The sequence below is a fragment of the Parus major genome, chromosome 9, assembly GCF_001522545.3.
Source record: "Parus major isolate Abel chromosome 9, Parus_major1.1, whole genome shotgun sequence".
In the NCBI taxonomy this organism is placed as follows: domain Eukaryota; kingdom Metazoa; phylum Chordata; class Aves; order Passeriformes; family Paridae; genus Parus; species Parus major.
Genome location: NC_031778.1, coordinates 24,144,815 through 24,161,899, shown reverse-complemented (window position 1 = coordinate 24,161,899; position 17,085 = coordinate 24,144,815). Strand labels below are relative to the sequence as shown.

Below are 17,085 nucleotides of genomic sequence, written 5' to 3'. Positions count from 1 at the left end.
GAGCCATTCCCTGGGTCCTGTCCCTCCATCCCTTGTCCCCAGTCCCTCTCCAGCTCTCCTGGAGCCCCTTCAGGCCCTGCAAGGGGCTCTGAGCTCTCCCTGGAGCCTTCTCCTCTCCAGGTTGAACTCTGCATTGAGCTCCTCAAACCTGTACCACACCTCCCCTGACCCTTCAGATGCTCCTTTCTTCTCGATATTTTAAATTTGGTTTGTTATTCTTGTTGGTTTGGGGTTTTTTTGTTGGGTTTTTTTTTTCATTAATTTTTTTAATGTTAAAAATGTTTAAGTCTGCAATCATTCTAATGTTAAAAAGAAAAATCCTTTTCAAACAGAGTAGGTAGAAAGTAGCATGATCAAAATTTTATTGGTGCTCTTCAGCAGCCTGCTAAGGGGCTGGCACAGCAGCAATATTTCCAATTTACAAAAAGCTACTTAAATTAAAAGCACTAATCCATTACTTGTTTCACCAGTTTGAAAAAGGACACAGTAACTTATTTCAGGTAACATAACTGATTCCTACCGATTTGTATGTGCAATTTTGATGTTGTTGAGACAATCTAATTATTGATAAACAATCCTTAACCCATCTTTATTAGTGACAGGTTTCACCGGCACCTTTAGAAATAGTGAAAAAAAATTGCAAAGTAAAACCCAAATCTAATACACAAATTAAATAAAGCAAATGTAATTTCTCAGCTTCTGCACTTGAAGTTTTCCCTCACAATCAGAAAAGTTAAAACAACCTTTCTAGGTATGCACAAGATGTAATGAAATAAGCTGCCCATGGTTCCTGTGAGGATACAGAATTGAAGTGCCTCACAGAGTTAATGCAGTGGAGATGGTGGGACTGAAAGATACAGCCATAAATCTGAGATATTTTTATGTTGATTTTATTCTTTTGCAGAGGGAAATTGGAAGATGTTCAGCTTGGGCAGTAGAACCCATGTGATGTCACTTAGCACGAGTGAGAAGCAAGGCGAGAGGGAGGGGACAGGGGACAGTGAAGCAGGAGGTCACAGTGTCCTGTTCCAGGCCCCTCCTCACCCCTGATGCCAAGGAGACCCTCTGTACACCCACCCACCCTACCCAGGCACTCCAAAGGTGGTACTGGGTCACTTTTCCCCCAAAACACACAGTAGCAGAAGATTTCAAACCTCCTCCCAGCCCAATCCTTCAAACATTGACAAGAAACATGGCAGAGAACCTTGTGCACCTTTCCAAGGGACGTTTAATGGTTTTCCTTTTTAATACCAATGTTCCACATACACCCAGCAGGGTCCGAGTGCCTCTCCAGCACCTGTGGGTCCCTAAGGCACTCAGGAGGGAGCTCAGTGGGAGAAATCCAGCGGGAATGTTTCCACCACATGGCACCAGCAGTCAATTCTGCAGCAGCTCTGCCACAGGACTGCGCCCATCTGGTTTGTGAGGGCGAGTCCTGCACCCTGGGAATTTGGCAACTTTGTCATCACCAACTCTTCTCACCCCTGGCTGGGGGAAGTCTCGGTGCTCCCACGGCTTTGAGAGCCAATGTTCAAATTTTAGTTAATACGGTTTGGAAAACCAGGGGATTGGTTTTCCTCTATCAACTCACCCCTTCCAAAGGCCCACGTGCCCTCCCTTGGGAAGCACCTCCAGTTCCAGCTGCAGGACTCAAGGCTCAGAGGATTGTGCGTTACTCCAGTCCTACCTTACAGCATTTTGCGGTCAATAAACTACCCTGAACGTAAATCAAACTGCCTTGAAACAGCGGAAATAAATTAAACAAATGGAATTTGCTTATAAAAATATTTTCTTATAAATCTTTAAAGCTTATAAAAGCCAGAAAATACATTTAAAAGAATCTCTGGAACATTTCATCCTTTGAGGCGTGGTTACAGTTCAGAAAGTGAGAAGAAGCAAAGCCCACAGACATCTCACACGGATCTTCCCACACGGAATTCCAAAGTACCATGCTTAACCTCCAAGTCAGAATGCCTTGGGCATCCTTCCCCGGGTCAGCTGCCCTGTCAGATCATTTCTGTGTGAAAATAAAAGCTGGCACTCAGCTGGCAATGCTGCTGCCTCTAGAGCCACGGCACGAGGAGCTTTCCCAGGGGTGCCCTCCGGGATCAGCAGCTCTGGGGTCAGGGGTAAGCATGGAGCACTGAGGTGCTGCTTCAGCCGTTCCTTTCTGAGCTGAGCCTGTGCTGTGGGGAGGGCAGCGGTGCCACACACAGCCCTGCCTCGGCCACACAGATCTCCCTGGCCCAGAAACACCGAGATCCCGGGGTGCTGATTATGGGATAAGTCCTTGTAATAAAACTAAAACCACCTCGCTGCTCCATCCAACACCTAAGTGCATCAATTGCTCCTCTTGCACTTCCACGAAGACGGTCCTTCTTCCTGCAGCTTTTTGAATTTTGGTCCGAGGAAGAACCACCAGGCAAAGCCCAGGACGAGGCAGACGACAGACTCCACGTAGTACCCGTCCAGGGTGGTCAGGCAGGAGCCCCCAGCTGCTGAGCACAGCTACAACAGAGCACAGGGAAAGGCACTGAGCACACAGCACTGCACAGCTGACAGGGTCTCCTTGCTCCTGGCCATGACTAAATAGAGTTGTTTACTCTTTGCTGTTTCCTGTGCAGTTGGGAGAGAGGCTTTTGAGCTTATCAGCAGCATGAAAAGTAACAAAGTACCAAACCTGCTCTAAACATGTGGGAAATGGAGCACATCAGCCCAAAGGGCAAACTCCAGAAAACAGAAACAGCCCCACTGTCCGTGCTGGCCTGCAGGTGCAACCACTGTCCCAGCCTCATGAAGACGATTTCTCTCCTAGCCATCCATGCTGGGGGCTCCCCAGATCTGGAAATGTCCAAGACAAGGCTGGACAGGGCTTGGAGCAACCTGGGATAGTGGAATGAGTCCCTGCCCATGCCAGGGGGTGGGACTGGATGGGCTTTAATCCAAACCAACCCACTCCATGATTCTGCAGTTCTGTATCTGGGAGAAACGTGCCCAAGATGGTTCTGAACTGGAAGACAAACCCCCAGCATTCACAAGGTGATTGTACAGCCCAGGATTGTTTCTGCTATTCTCTGGCTTTCAACACTGCTCTAATCCCAGGATTAATCACTTCTCTGAGCTGAGGCTCTGCCAGCATTTCATTATTCTGAGACATGTCACGATCAGATTAGGAATAAGAAGGGAGTGGTGGTGGAATGTCACCAGCCAGGAGGAGGAGTGAGGTGAAGGAGGAAGGACTCAAGTTCAGTAGAGGCTGAGACACAAGGAACCTAATTAGTGACAAGCTAATGAGCGAGAGGCTGGGAAAGCATCCACTGCAGAAGCAGTTTCCCCTCTGCACCAAGAAAAACTGCAACTCCAGACAAGTCCTGCTGGAGTCCAGAACACTTTGATCCTTTAGAGAACCTCCATGTCCTAGAGCATCCTGGCATTCAGGAGTGAAATAAATCTCAGTCATGAGCACAGAAAAAAAAACCCCAAACATTTCCACTCTTCAGCCATGTCAAATGTCTCATTTGCTGTGAGGAGGTGAATTTGAAATGTTGCTTTCCCAGCAGTTTTGTGTCCTGCTGTTTGATCTGTGTACAGCAAGTTCTTTGTTCTTTTCCACAGGCTCTTAGAACTGGGCAGGCAGCCAGTCCCACTTGATTTCATGGGGAAAGTGGACACCAAAATCAGAGAGCAGAGCAGCATCTTGGAGAAGTTATCAAGGCAGGCAGATAAGAAGCCTCCAGGGAGACAGGAGGAAGAAAAACCTGCCACAGAAATGGAGGGCCCTGGGGGACCTGCCAAGGACAGAGTCCCTGATTGCACAACTCAAATCCATACCTACAGCCTCCTCCCACTGCACAGAATGTGGCACCAGTCTGGTGCTTCTACCCCAGCTCAGCACAGGAAGAAAGGGCTCACTACCCTGCAGCTGCAAACCCTGGGGAAGGGGTTGGTTATTCAGACTGTGCAGGTGCTAACAGACTGGATTTTATCAGACAGGAAAATGAGCTTGATCAGTGGGAATTTTTAAGCACAAGCTATACACTGTGAAGGTTTTCACAGGCAAAAAAATACCACAAGAAGCAATTTAATAGAGACATTGAGCAGAGACCCCCCAGCCCCAGCCTCACCTCTGCGGCCGCCGCGGTGGCACAGGTGTGGCCCTGGGCCCCGGCACACTCCTTCACCGTGAGGGGGTCCACCAGCCACAGGGCCACCGTGGAGGGCCAGTTGCCCCCCAGGTTGGAGACGGTGTTGAGCAGGGTCATGTAGGTGCCCCCGATGAGCGGGTCGCTGACCTTGGCGTTGAAGGCCATGATGGCCACGTACATGCTGTACAGTGTGATCTGGAGGGACAAACACAGGCCAGAGCGTCTGTCCCCTCCTGCAGAGACCACTGAAACCCCCAGCACGAAAACCCTGCTGAGAGATCCCCTGAGCTCAGCAGCACCGACTGGGAAATCACCCCAGCAGCAGCAGCAGCTCCTCCTGCAGCCTGGCCCTGTGCTGACACCTTGCCGCTTGTCTGGCGTCGCTGCAACAGACCCAGCCTCGCATGCACTGGCATCACTCGGGTTATCAAACTGAAATACAATCAGCCAGCTAAAATAGCACCTAAACACAACCCTGCTGCATTGAAGATCACCTCTCAAGGCACTGCATACATTTCAGTTCTGGTCCCAAGACCACGCTGTACCAGGTGTTTGTTTCCCAAGTCTTTGGATAAGATCCATTACGATGTTCCTCCAACAATCAAGGTTTTTTTTCTAGGACCAGGATCACATAACTTTATTTATCTGCACAACCAGTGCATTCATCAGCATGCCTATCAAGCTCACACACAGTTCTGGGACTTCTCCAGCTCCTCTGTGCTTTTGAGCTTCTGGGTCTGGGGAAAAAGGAATCTGGGGAATTACACCAGACAGGGACAACTAAAAGCAGCTCCACAGAAGATGTCCAATGGAGCACAGGGAACAGGGAGGAATAACACTGCTAAGAGTACTGGAAGTCAGTTCTGCCACACAGCACAGGTCAGGCTTGGAGGGATTCCAGTGTGACCCAGGACAAGACAGGGACCAGCATTTCCCCTTCCCACACAGTGAGTGTTACCTGGTGTAGAGCATAACTCAGCACCACCACAGCGTAGTAGTAGACAGGAAATCCTCCTTCATGCTTTACTTTAGGAGCCCACCACACCAGGAAAGCGAATTCCAGGCCAAGCAGCAACCTGGAGGCATGAGAAAGATGATTTGTTATTCCAAGGAATTCTTCCCATGTGTTTCCTCAACACAAAGCAACCACTGACCAATCATAGAGAATACATTAAAATAGTTACAATCTGAATAGTTACACCTATTTCTATCTCAGAATTAGGTACCAAATATTTGACAAGCAGTGCCATTGTTAAGCAGGAGCAGGAGAGCACTGCTCTAATGCTGTTGTACATGCACATCCCAAACACCTCATGCTCTGCTTCCACACAGTGACACTGCATGAACCACACAGTTCAACTCACTGTGACAATCCTGACACTTCTCTGGACCTGCAAGTCAGAGAGTTACACACAAAACCCTGCACGTGATCTGAACACACAGGTTGAGCACACCTATCACTGTGTTCCTCCAAGGTGAGGCTTTACCTGTAAGGCATTGCTTTGTAGAAGGTGTTCAGCGGCTGTGGGCCTGCTGTGTATTTGCTGATAACCAGAGGCAAGATAATCTGCAAAGGAACCATTGGAACAGCCAGCAGGGCCAGGTGCTCTTTGGGGACTCCCTCCTCCACCAGTTTGAGTCCTGTTACAGCATCTGCTGCTGAAAACCCAACCTGCAATGTCAAGGAGACAAAATAAGCTGAGGAGAACAGGGAGTTTGGCTAGAAATTCAATTTACTGCCTAACAAGTAAATTGAGAAATGGGATACAGGACAAGTTACTTCTGCCCCTGATTTGATTTCCAAATTAGTTCTACATGCTCTACACTTGCATACTCTTATTGTCATCAGAGCCAAAATGATTCCAAGAACATTAAGTAGCACTGCCATTCATTCCTGTGCCTTCACTGCTCTTGGCATCCTCAGTGTCCAACAGGAGCCATGGAAACCCAGCTTGGACAGAGCTGGGGATTCTGACCTAAAAAGAAACATTTTCTGTCCTTTTAACTGCAGGCTACACAGCCTGTTTAAAAATGTACTTTACTTTAATACCACACTGCCACCGAACTTCTCTTCAGTGCTTGTGTTAAACACAAAAGCTCACAGAAAGCTTTTCTGCTGCACAGCCCTGCTCAGCACACTGAGATAAGCCATTCTGCTTAAATTTCATGTGAAAATTCATAACTCTGATGACAGCCAATAGCAAAACTGAGTTACATCCCAGGGACTCAGCAGACTTCCAGACTCTGATGCCAGCACTTAACAATTCTTCAATGTATTTACTTACTTTTGAAGTGAGGATCAAGAGACAGAAAGTAAGAACTGCTGGCATCTTGATTATTGAGAATAGCAGCTTGTACGTGTCAGTGATGCCTTTTGTTTCTTCCTTTGCTGGTATCAGCTCCTGGTTTTCCTTTTTCAAAAAGGCAACCAATGTAGTGGTAACTAAGAAGACAGCTCCCCAGAAAAACAGGAAATCTGGAGGGAAAAATAAAATAAAATAAAAATTCCTTTGTAGCAGCCATGATTGACAGTTGTAGAATATAAACCTAATAATCTAAGTGGAATAAAAACAAGCAGAAAAAGCAAACTGCAAGCACAGAGCTACATACAATGAGTGACACAGGGTCACTGAAATGAGGTGTTTGCAGGAGCTGAGGCAGAGGAGCAGTAGGAAACCAGGTCACTCCTGGCTGTTTGGTGGGTTATTACCACAGCAAGCATGTTGGAGGAGGAACAGAAGGAAAAATGAACGTGTTGAAGGATTACACACAACCACTACAGGCTGATACAGGAGGAAAACCACATGTAACAGTTAGAAGAACCTCCAGAGGCAGAACTCCTCCCCAGCTGCCTTACCATGCAGTCAGGGAACCACTCTGTGCCTCTGCTCCTCATCCCTATCTAAGATCCACCTCCCACCTGGAGGAAACAGCGATTTAGGAGTGTGAAGATGGCCTGAGGAAAGTTTTAACAGAGTTGTAAGGAATCCTCAGATTTGTCTGGCTGGACACCTGCCAGCATTCAAGTGCTCTGTTTAAAGCAGATCAGTATCTGCTAAATCATGGATGTGGGGCAGTGAAAAACCAAGAGTACACTCTGAATGGTCAATTCAAGATACTCCCGTCCTCTGACTCTATGACAGAGGCAGGGAAGAGCCCAGCCATGTGCAGAGGGTAGGACAGAAGCAGCCTTTAATCTTCCTGGTCAGGAGCAGCTCCAGCAGCTCTGGGAGACTGGGAAGGAGCAGCGAGGGCTGGTGAAAGGGCAGAGATAGGGCAGAGGTTCAGTCAATTATCCCCTCTTCTCATGCACAGGAAGGGAGCAGGCTCAGCCAGCATGGAAGAAAACATGCAAGGACTGCTCCCACCATTCTCAAGGTAACAGAAAAAAGGCTTTTCACGCCATTTCTGCAACTTTTCCTTTTCCTAAAATAAACGTGACCTCACAAGCAACACTGTCAAATTGCTCTCTCTTAAAAAAAAAAGTGTTCGTAACAGACATTCTCAAGGAAAAATGCATTTTCTGAGAGTCTCACTAATCACAGCTGCTGGCTACAAAGGACACAGAGGAGCAGTTCTCTAATAATAACCCTGAGCATTACCACTGCAGTGAGAGACACACAGTGCAAGGATGGGGATAGAAATAGCTCTGAGCATCATCACATGAGTGCTCCTGATCAGGCCAGCCCTGTCAGCTGCAGCACAGCACTGCAGGGGCTGCATCAGCAACAAAGCAAAGCAAGAAAAAAAGAAAAAAACCCACCATATATATATAGTAGTTCAGACAAGAAAAATTGTTTTTTTTGAGGCTGTAGGCAGTTTACACAAAAATAAAGTACGTTTCATTTCAAATACAAGGAACCTCACTAACACGCTATAAGCAAAAAAACTTTGAAAGTAAGAGTTTACAATAAACCACTGAGATGGGCAAAACAAGTTTTTGAACTAGATCAGGGATGGATCAGGCTGGAAAACAGCCATGAAGAAGGCCCCCAGGTCCCAACAGCTGTAACTGTACAGGTACCAGGAGGAGGGGTGCTCCAGTCCCTGGCACAGGTGAGTGGGGGTGGCCTTTAAGGGGCACCTTTGTCCTGTGCTCACTCCTTCCCTGTCCTTCACACTGTGATGGGCAAACCAGGCAGGAATCACAAACCCAGCCAGGGAGCTTCCCCTGCTTTTAAAAACACCAAAAGTCACCTGAACAGCAATGCTAAATAAACCCCTGGATGTGCCAGGACAATCAGCTCACAGAAGGGTTTTTCCTGTTTCCTTCTCTGCCACTTCAGCCTGACACAGCCTAGCACAGCCTTTGGTTTGGTGAATTTGATGATGGTTTCACATTTGTCCATATTTCCTGAAGTTAATGAGAACAGTGAATGCTGCTGCTGCTTCTCAACAACTGAAAGCTGATTTAGGATCACAGAGTATCTTGAGCTGGGATGGACCCACAAGGATCATCCCAGCTGCTGGCCTGACACAAGACAACCCTGGCAGCGCTGTCCAAACTCTCCTGGAGCTGTGGCAGCCTCGGGGCTGTGCCCATGCCCTGGGGAGCCTGGGCAGTGCCAGCACCCCCGGGGGAAAAAACCTTCCCCGAAAACCAAACCAAACCCCCCCAGCACAGCTCCAGCCATTCTTTCAGGGTGCTGCCCCTCTGGATCATGGAGTATTGACTTGTTCTTTCCCCAGCACTGAGCTCAGCCTAGGACAAAAGCGCTCAGAGATATGAGCTGGCAGAAAACATTCACCTTTTCCAGCAGCAAAGTTTTCTGCTGCTTTACCTGCCCAAACCTGCTCATCACGAGCCCTTTACAGCCAGGACAAGGACCAGTGAGCTCCTGGGGGAGCTGGTTACTCCTGCTGCTCTCAGCTGGAAACACCAAACTGTGCCAGTCACACCACTGGGAAACAAAAAACTTGTTACAGTTTTACCACCTGAAAAAGCATGTCCTGCAACTACAGTGGCAGTTATTTGCTGTTCTTATTCCACCCACATCAATAGTCCAGGACAGGACAGGAGCTGTTTGGGTTTGGGATAGTATCTTTTAGAAGCAGCACCTTTGTAATAGTAACAAATCCATTTATACAAACTGCCCTGAGAGGAAAAATCCTCAACCAACCAAAACCCTGGGCAGTGAGGGTAGTACAGCCCAGCCAAGCTGTGTGAACACCAGTGCCTGCAAGTTGCATCAGCAGCAGAGACGTCAGTGTGCACTGCAGTGAGAGGGACAGGCCAGCCCAGGAGCTGCACAGCTCCAGGGAAAGGCAGGAACCACCTGGGATTCGTGAAGGGCCACTCTGTGCTCCTTGACATAGGCCAGACACGAGGCTGGCAGCAGGGAGCAAAGAGGAGGACTAGTTAGGAATGGTGAGAGCTGCAGAAACCAGGCAAGCACAGCAGCCTTGAACCTGCTGTCCTGACTCATGCCTGAGGAAGGGGCAGGACAGAATGCAAAACTTCCTCCACACAACAATTCCAGCCTGTTTTGGCATACCTGATCTCTGAGATGGCACAGGCAAGGTGTGAGAGGGGGAGAAGAGACTGAGACCATGAGGATCTGCTCTTCACTGCCAGGGTCACCCTGAGACTGCAGCCACAAGTGGTGCCAGGATTTCCTGTCCTCCCTCAAACTAGCAACCAAACCAGGTGCACAGTGAGGCATCTCCTGGGTAACACCCCTAACATCAACCTCCACACAGAACCTTTCTGAGAAAGATTCCAAACCCCAGCAGACAGAAACAGCCCTCCACTAACAGCTAGTTATGCTTGGATTACCACACTCCATTTGATTTGCTAAAGAGAAAAGGCAAATCCCCCTTAATTTACTGAAACAAGGCCTTCCTTCAGAAACTGGCTACATGCTCAATCTGAATACCTTCATTTCTATTCTGTGAAAAACATATTGGAAGAATTTCATTTTTTTTTAATTCCCCCCTCTTCTTTCTTCCCAGATGGAGACTTTGGCTTGTATTTTTTAAAGAGTAATCTAGTCCACAGTCATTAAAGTAGGAGGGAAAAAAAAAGAGTTCCTCCAGAGTGCTTAGGTCAGCCAAGATAATGACGAGGCAGGTCTCCCACACGTTTTACCCTAGAAAAATATTAAATCCAGTGCATATAGCCATGGGTTCTGCCAGCCTCCAAGCAGGCTGTGCTTTCGCACGGGGCAGGGGACAAACCAAACCTGTTTGGTTCCCAGTGTCAAACCACACAGGGGTCCAGGCACAGGGAAGAATCATCCTGAGAAGATATAACCATTATTATTAGGAAATAATTCTTCCCTGGGAGGGTGGGCAGGCCCTGGCACAGGTTGCCCAGAGAAGCTGTGGCTCCCCTGGATCCCGGGAAGTGTCCAAGGCCAGGCTGGACATTGGTGCTTGGAGCAGCCTGGGGCAGTGGAAGGTGTCCCTGCACAGGGAACCTCTGCGGTCCCTTCCAGAGCGATGCATTGCACAGCTCCAGTCCAGCACACGCAGGCTGCAGTGCCCCGGCCCTACCTGACAGGGTGACGATGCCCCGGGGCTGCGGCTCGAACCGCAGGTACTTGTTGCAGAAGGAGGCGGACTCCAGGGCCAGGAAAAGGACATTTCCCAGGAAATAGCCGGCCGTCTGCCCCACGGAGTTGCAGGTGGAGGCGTAGCCCACGTTCTCCCGGGACAGCATGGTGAGCGCCCAGCCGTCCACAGCGATGTCCTGCGTGGCCGCCAGGAACTCGAAGAGGAAGAAGGTGACGGTCAGGGCCGCCACGTCGGGGCCGCGGCCGTGGCCGTCGCCCAGCAGCGCGTCCACCTGCGTGGACATGTAGATCATGAAGAGCCCCAGCACGTACTGTGTGGGCACCAGCCACGACTTGCGGCGGCCGAAGCCCCGCAGGTACACGGCGTCCACCAAGGGCGCCCACAGCAGCTTCAGGCTGAAGGGCCAGAACACGAAGCTGAAGAAGGCCTGGTCGGTGTAGCTGGCGCTCTTGCTCTGCAGGATGAGCGGCACGCTGCCCGCCAGCCCCAGCGGGATGCCCTGCAGCACGTACAGCACCAGCAGCAGCAGGATGCTGCCCAGCTCCGCGCGGTACCCCCGCGCCCGCGCCGGCGCCGGCAGCAGCGCCTCGGTGTCCCCGGACAGCCCGTCGGGGGGCGGCTCGCCCGTCAGGTCCAGGCTGTGCCGGCGGGTGCCGGCTCGGCGCTGCCGCCCGCCCTCCTCGGCGGCGATGGCGGGCGCCATGTCCGGGAGCGGCCCGGGAGCGGCCCCGGCGCCGCCGCGCTGAGGGAACCGCCCCGCCCCGACCCGCGCGCCAGGCGTGGCCGCGCCTCACTGGTGCACTGCGAGTGACGTCATGCATAGCACCGCCCCCTGACCCTGACTGACGGGACAGGGGCACCGGGAACCCGAACCGGGAACCGGAATCGGGGATCGGGATCAGGATCAGGGGTCGGGATCGGGATCAGGGGTCGGGATCGGGATCAGGATCAGGGGTCGGGATCGGGGATCGGGATCACTGGAGCATCTCGGTGCCCAGGAAAGGTTGAGGGAGCTGGGGCGGTTCGGCCCCGAGAGGAGCCCCAGCTGAGAGGGGCCCTCAGCCCTGGCTGTCCCTGGCTGCAGGGAGGGTCAGAGCAGGGCCCAGGCTCTGCTCCAGTGGCACCAGAGCCACGGGCAAGATTCGATCTCAGGAATCAATTCTTCCACCTCTACAGGAGGAAGATGTTTCCTGTGAGCACTGGAACAGACACCAGGGAGGATGTGGAGTCTCCTCCCTGGGGGTATTGCAGACCTATCTGGACACAATCCTGTGCCTCGTGCTCTGAGATGACTCTGCTTCAATGCCAGTGTAAACAGAACTGGAAAAGAATGACACATCCATAAAAAAAAAAAACAAAAAACGAGACCAGAAACCCCGATTGTGAAAAAAACCTGCATTTCTATCAGCCTCAGGACAGAACTGTTTGGAATCTGACAGCAGAACCAGACGCTGGTGTGTGATTTCATCTTAACCCGAATTCCTTCATTCACCCCTTCATTTCCATATTCAAGCCGATGTTCAGGGAAAGGGGTCAGAACCGCCCCGGCACCGTTCCAGGAGGGTTCCACGGATGCAGTCACGTTCTCTGACGGGGAATTCACCGGGCAGGCACAGCACGGCTCCCGGTGGATGGAAGGTGTCCCTGCCCATGGCGGGGGGTGCGACGGGATGGGCTTTAAGGACCCTCCCAACCCAAAGCAGCCAGTGATCGCATCATCCCATAGGATGCTGACGCACAAAAACGCACTCACTGCAAAGCTCTGCTTGTTTTTACCCTGATAACAGAGCTGTGTGAGCCGCCGGAGCCCCCCGGCGCTGCCGGGCCTGCCCCCGGCTGTCCGGAGCTGTCCCCGCCGTGTCCCCGCCGTGTCCCCGCAGCCGTCCCGCCCCTGACCCCGCCGCCGCTCCTCCCCTTCCGCCGGAGCGGCCGTGCCGGGCGGCTCCTCCTCCCGCGGGCGGCATTAGCTCATCGGCCGCGGCTCCTCGCGGCCCTTTCTTCGCGCTGCCCGCCGCCCCCATGGCCCTGTGCAACGGGGACACCAAGGTCAGTGCTGGGGCTGCGGCCCGGCCCGGCCCGGCCTGCCCGGCCGTGTGGCGGGGCCCCGCGGCCCGGGAGGGGAGCGGGGACCGCGGGGAACGGGAGCAACGGGGGCCGCAGCGCCGGCTGCTCGCAGAGCGCTAATTCATTAATTAACTGATTGATTGCCCGAGCGGGGATGTTCCGCGGCGCTGTGCCCGGCTGTATCCCCGCTCGCAGCCGGGCCGGGGTTCGGTTCGCCCAGAGCTCCGGCCCCGGCCCGGGGTGTCCGTGTGGCTCGGGCACATCGGCACGGAACGAGCCTCAGGAACTTACAGCTCCGATACTGCAACTTCTCAGCGAGCCCTGCAGCCTGCCTGCAGCCGCTGCTGGAGCGGGGTGAAAGACTTGTTGTGCTTTCTTTAGCTAGTTCGCAAAAAATCCCTGACTCTGTGGGGTTGGAGTGCTCAGTTTTTGAGTGCTCAGTATTTGAGTGCTCAGTATTTGAGTGCTCACTGGGTCCCTGTGTGTTTCCTGACACGCTTTTCCTTGGCCGTGTTCACAACCTCCTCTCCTGGCCGGGGCTAATCCCGGCTGTTCCTCTCCTCCCTTGTTCTCGGCTCTTTATCTAGCTGTGTCTCTCTCTGAAGGGCTTTTTGAGTGCTCGGCTGGTCCCTGTGTAGGTTTTCTGTCACGTTTTTCCCTGGCTGTGGTCACAGCCTCCTTTCCACCCGGGGCTGCTCTGGGGGCTCCAGTTCTCCCAGCCAGTGCTGGATGTGGGGCTCCTGGTTCATCCAGCATTGATGACAGCAATTTCTGCAGGGTCCCAGCAGCCCATGGACACCTGCATGACACCCATGTCTGTTAAAGCTTCCCTGGAATAATGATTTGAGGGGCTCTTGTTGTGTTGTTGAGGATGGCCTGAGTTTAAGGGAGCTGCTTTCCTGTTATACTTGGAAATCTGAGTGAGTGTTCTTAGACCTGCTTAATTTTAATACCACAGGGAAACAGTTAAACTCTTGTAAAACCTGTGCTGGCTTGAAAGTGCAAGATCAAGGCTCCTGGTTTAGGCTTGTCCTGAGTTACTGGTGTGGGTGAGAGCTCAGGGCTGAGGGCTCGGACAGAGGAGCTGGTGCTGCTTCCCAGTACTCCAGAATGGGACTGGTCTGTGTGGAAATGTGGTTTATGAATTACACTAATGACCAACCTGCGACCATGTGGGTGTGTGAAATGCTGAAAAATCCCCTGATTCTGCACAAGTGGGCTGTTAGGAACTTGCACACTCAGTTTAAGGCACTAGGCAGGGATGTGAGGAACAGGATCTGTGGTGTCCTTGGCTGGTAGCCCAAGCCTGCTTCCAGTTCTCCTACCTCGACTCTCTAGAGAACTCAGAATTACTTGGTTTTGACACCAGAAGAACAGCAGTGATGGGAGGTTTTTGTTCTCCAGTGTTAGGTGGTAGAGCTGAGCTGGTGGAACGAGGCTGACCCTCGGTGTGGCAGCACAGTTGGGGTCACCACAAGGCTCAGGTGGCACACAGGACCTTGGTGCTGTGTCTCAGGTCCGTGGTCCTCAGGGTGCCTTGGCGCTGGAATTGGCTGAACAGAGACTGTCTTCTCTCGGTGTGCACAGGGTTTCAGTCCTGTTTTTAGTCCTGCTCTGGGGACAGCAGCACGGTGCCTCTGTCCCCATACCTAGACAGCCTGGGACAGGTGTCAGAGCAGCTTCCACAGGAGGTCTCAAAACCAGCGAGTTCTCCAGGTTTTTGTGTGAGCACACCAGAAGACAAGGAGCTCTAGTTCTGGCTGTACTGAGGGGACAAAGAGCTTTCACTGGAGGCTGTGCAGTCCCCAGCAGGATGAGGTGCTGGCTCCATAAGCCCTATCCATCCCTGCAGGAGCTGGGCTGTCTGCTGTCCTCTTTTAATCTCTGCTGGCACGGCCGTGGTGTGCAGAGCTCAGCTGCCATGTTGGCTGCACATGAACAGCATCTGTTCCTCTTTGGATTTCATCAAATGAAGTTTCCCTCGGTAATTTGGGTTTAAAACCCCTAGCCTTGGAACTGTGCCTTTCAATAAGTAGAACTAGATGCTGTGATGACTTTTCTGCCTTTTTTCCTTTTCTCTTTTTGCCTGTGATTAATGTTGGGCTCTCTTAGTCCTGAACCCCCTTGCAGTTCCACTTGTCTGGTTAGTTCAGAGGAGTCTGGGTTGCTGTCCTGCTTCTGCTGGGGTTTGAGGGTGGTGCAGGTTCAGGACACAGACCTACTCACACTGCTTTAAAGTGCTTCTCAAGCTACTCCTGATGTAATTTCAGGCTCTGTTTTCACACTCCTGTCTCCCCTACAGCCCCCGTTAACCACCCCTGCCTGCCCAAAACATCTCGGGGTAGGGCACTGGAAACCAGATTTATTTATTAATAAATCCAGGGATAGCTGGCTGTCAGTCCAGCTGACACCAACAGTAGCTTCTGTTCAGTCTTCTTTGAGAGAGGGCTGCAGAGCTCTGTCCCTAAATGACACAACCTACTGCTCTGAAACAATTGAAGACTTGAAATAAAAAAATAGCACTGCAAGGAATAGTGTTTTCCCCAGGATGGGCTCAGGAAGGAATAAGGATGTTGGTCTGTCTCACAAGAACTGCTAATTTAGAATTGGTGAAAATGCCCAGAATCACTCTAAAAGTGATTCCCTGCCATGCCCTGGAGGGGAGGACAGGTCTGGTGACTGCCTCACCTGGGGTGTGAAGGGGTCTGTGCTGCTAAACTCTTCTCTCTTCCAACATGTGCACTTCTTGTGTAACCCAGCACTGAAAGTCATCAAGAGCTCCCCACCAGGCAGCTTGGCTGCCAGCTGAAGGACAAAAATTAAATATCTGATTTTAACCTGGATTTAGGCTTTTGAGGGATTTAGCACTATTTTAATTAAGATAAAACCTCTTCCAGCTGGTGTGAAGTTTGGAAGTTTCCAGTGTGTTTGTGGGGAGGTTGTGTCCCAGCAGGATGATGCTCTCCAGAATCACCTGCTTTGGGCTGAATTCCTGCCCCAGGTGGAAATACTGGAGGAGCAGTGATGGGAGCAGAGGTGAGCTCTGGGTTGGAGGTTCTGCTGCCTGGTCCAAACAAGCAGAACAACTCCAACCTGCCGTCACTAAAACCTGAAATGGAGCTCCAAGATGCTTGGAGGCATCATTTGCCAAAGTGAAACCCTTCCCAGTTCGCCCTTCACCAAGCTACATTGGCAAGGAATCAGGGGAAGAACACCCTAAGAGAAGTAAATTCTGTAGGCAGCAAATTTTTGGTGTTAGAGCATGGCTGTTGTTCTTCCTTGGAGATGCTCTGATAAGGACACTTCCATGGAATAGCTGCCTCTTCTCACAATTTTTTTTAATGAAGAAACTTGGCCTAGTGTTTTTTAGCACTCTTTCAGATTTAGCCAAAGTTGGCCAAGCAGTTCAGGCATGAGGGGCTCAGAGGGAGCCACTGCTTTGTTCTGACATGCAGTCTGCCCAAATGCTGCACTCAAAATGTGTTGGTTTTTTTTTTCCTAATCATTTAGCAGCGACATTTGTTCTCAATTTCCCCTTTTTATTCTCTCCAGGAGGTAATGTCAAGTGAAGTTCAGCATATGAGGCAGCGTGACGGGGAAAAAAACATTTTTTTGTTTGATTTTTGTGCTGTTTTGCCTGAGAAAAAGGCCGAGGCTCTCTGTTCTCATGGGCTGTGCTGGGGTTCACGTGGAACTGGAAAAAGATGGAGAGGCTGCAGATGGTGATCAGGGCATAAGAGCTCCTGCTTGTGCAAAGCTGTGCCATCATTAGCTCATTAGCATTTTTCTTCCCTAATTTCTGCCCTGTTTGGTTTGGGGGATGGGGATGTTGTCTCTGCCTGGGGTGGATGTTCTGTGCTGGTGTCCAGCACCTTTATCTTACCAGTGCCTCAACTGGTCCTTATAATCCTCAAGATTTTTTTTTCATTTTGAAGCTTCTTGGCTGGTCTTTATAATTTTTATCATAAATTAACATAGCTAATTAGCAAAGCCTCGCACATGTTAGCTGTTAAAGAGATCTGGCTCAGTCAGTGGGCTGTCAGAGTAAAGCCAGAGGAGGTTCAGGCTGGGTATCAAGAGACATTTCCTGACAGAAAGCTTTGTAGAGCTGCCTGGGGTAGTGGTGGGCTCACCATCCCTGAGAGGGCTCCCAAAATGTGCAGCAGCAGCACTGGAGGGCACGGTCTGGTGCTGACCACAGGGGTGGGGTTGGCTGGACAGCTGGACTTGGGACACTGGCAGAGGCCTTTTCCAGCCTCGTGTCTCAGGAGTTCTGTGGGATCTCTGTGGTGGCTCTGGGTGACTCCGTGGGATCTCTGTCATGGGTGATTCCATGGGATTTCTGTCATGGGTGATGATG

General features: G+C 51.2%; 2 protein-coding genes across 3 annotated transcripts in view; one reads left to right on the top strand and one right to left on the bottom strand.

Annotated features, from left to right (window-relative positions):
- Window positions 1-334: 334 nt before the first annotated feature.
- On the bottom strand, window positions 335-11,398 carry SLC33A1 (solute carrier family 33 member 1). Of its 2 annotated transcripts, XM_015638243.3 has the most exons (6): window positions 10,641-11,385; window positions 6,431-6,621; window positions 5,633-5,817; window positions 5,104-5,221; window positions 4,125-4,340; window positions 335-2,508 (listed from the first exon to the last, which is right to left on the bottom strand). In XM_015638243.3, exons 1-6 carry the CDS (start codon window positions 11,362-11,364, stop codon window positions 2,341-2,343), a joined length of 1,602 nt encoding a protein of 533 aa, XP_015493729.1. In that variant the 5' UTR covers window positions 11,365-11,385; the 3' UTR covers window positions 335-2,340. The 2 variants fall into 2 exon arrangements, with proteins under 2 accessions (XP_015493729.1, XP_033372475.1); XM_033516584.1 differs by lacking the exons at window positions 5,104-5,221; window positions 6,431-6,621 and having other exon boundaries at window positions 10,641-11,398.
- Window positions 11,399-12,579: 1,181 nt separating this feature from the next.
- Window positions 12,580-17,085, top strand: part of GMPS (guanine monophosphate synthase) — a 22,284-nt gene continuing 17,778 nt past the window's right edge. The window contains exon 1 of the mRNA XM_015638124.2: window positions 12,580-12,707. Within this exon, the coding sequence (XP_015493610.1) occupies window positions 12,681-12,707 (27 nt within the window). The 5' untranslated portion in view covers window positions 12,580-12,680. The remainder of the gene's footprint in view (window positions 12,708-17,085) is intronic.

Bases quoted from the DNA above. Each gene is read 5' to 3' on its own strand.
- SLC33A1 (XM_015638243.3), bottom strand. From the start codon at position 11,364: ATGGCGCCCGCCATCGCCGCCGAGGAGGGCGGGCGGCAGCGCCGAGCC. The intron at 5,222-5,632 runs GTAAAGCCTCAC...TCATGCCTCCAG, and splicing joins TACAAAGCAATGCCTTACAG to GTTGCTGCTTGGCCTGGAAT. The intron at 2,509-4,124 runs GTGAGGCTGGGG...GCTCTGTTGTAG, and splicing joins CCACCGCGGCGGCCGCAGAG to CTGTGCTCAGCAGCTGGGGG.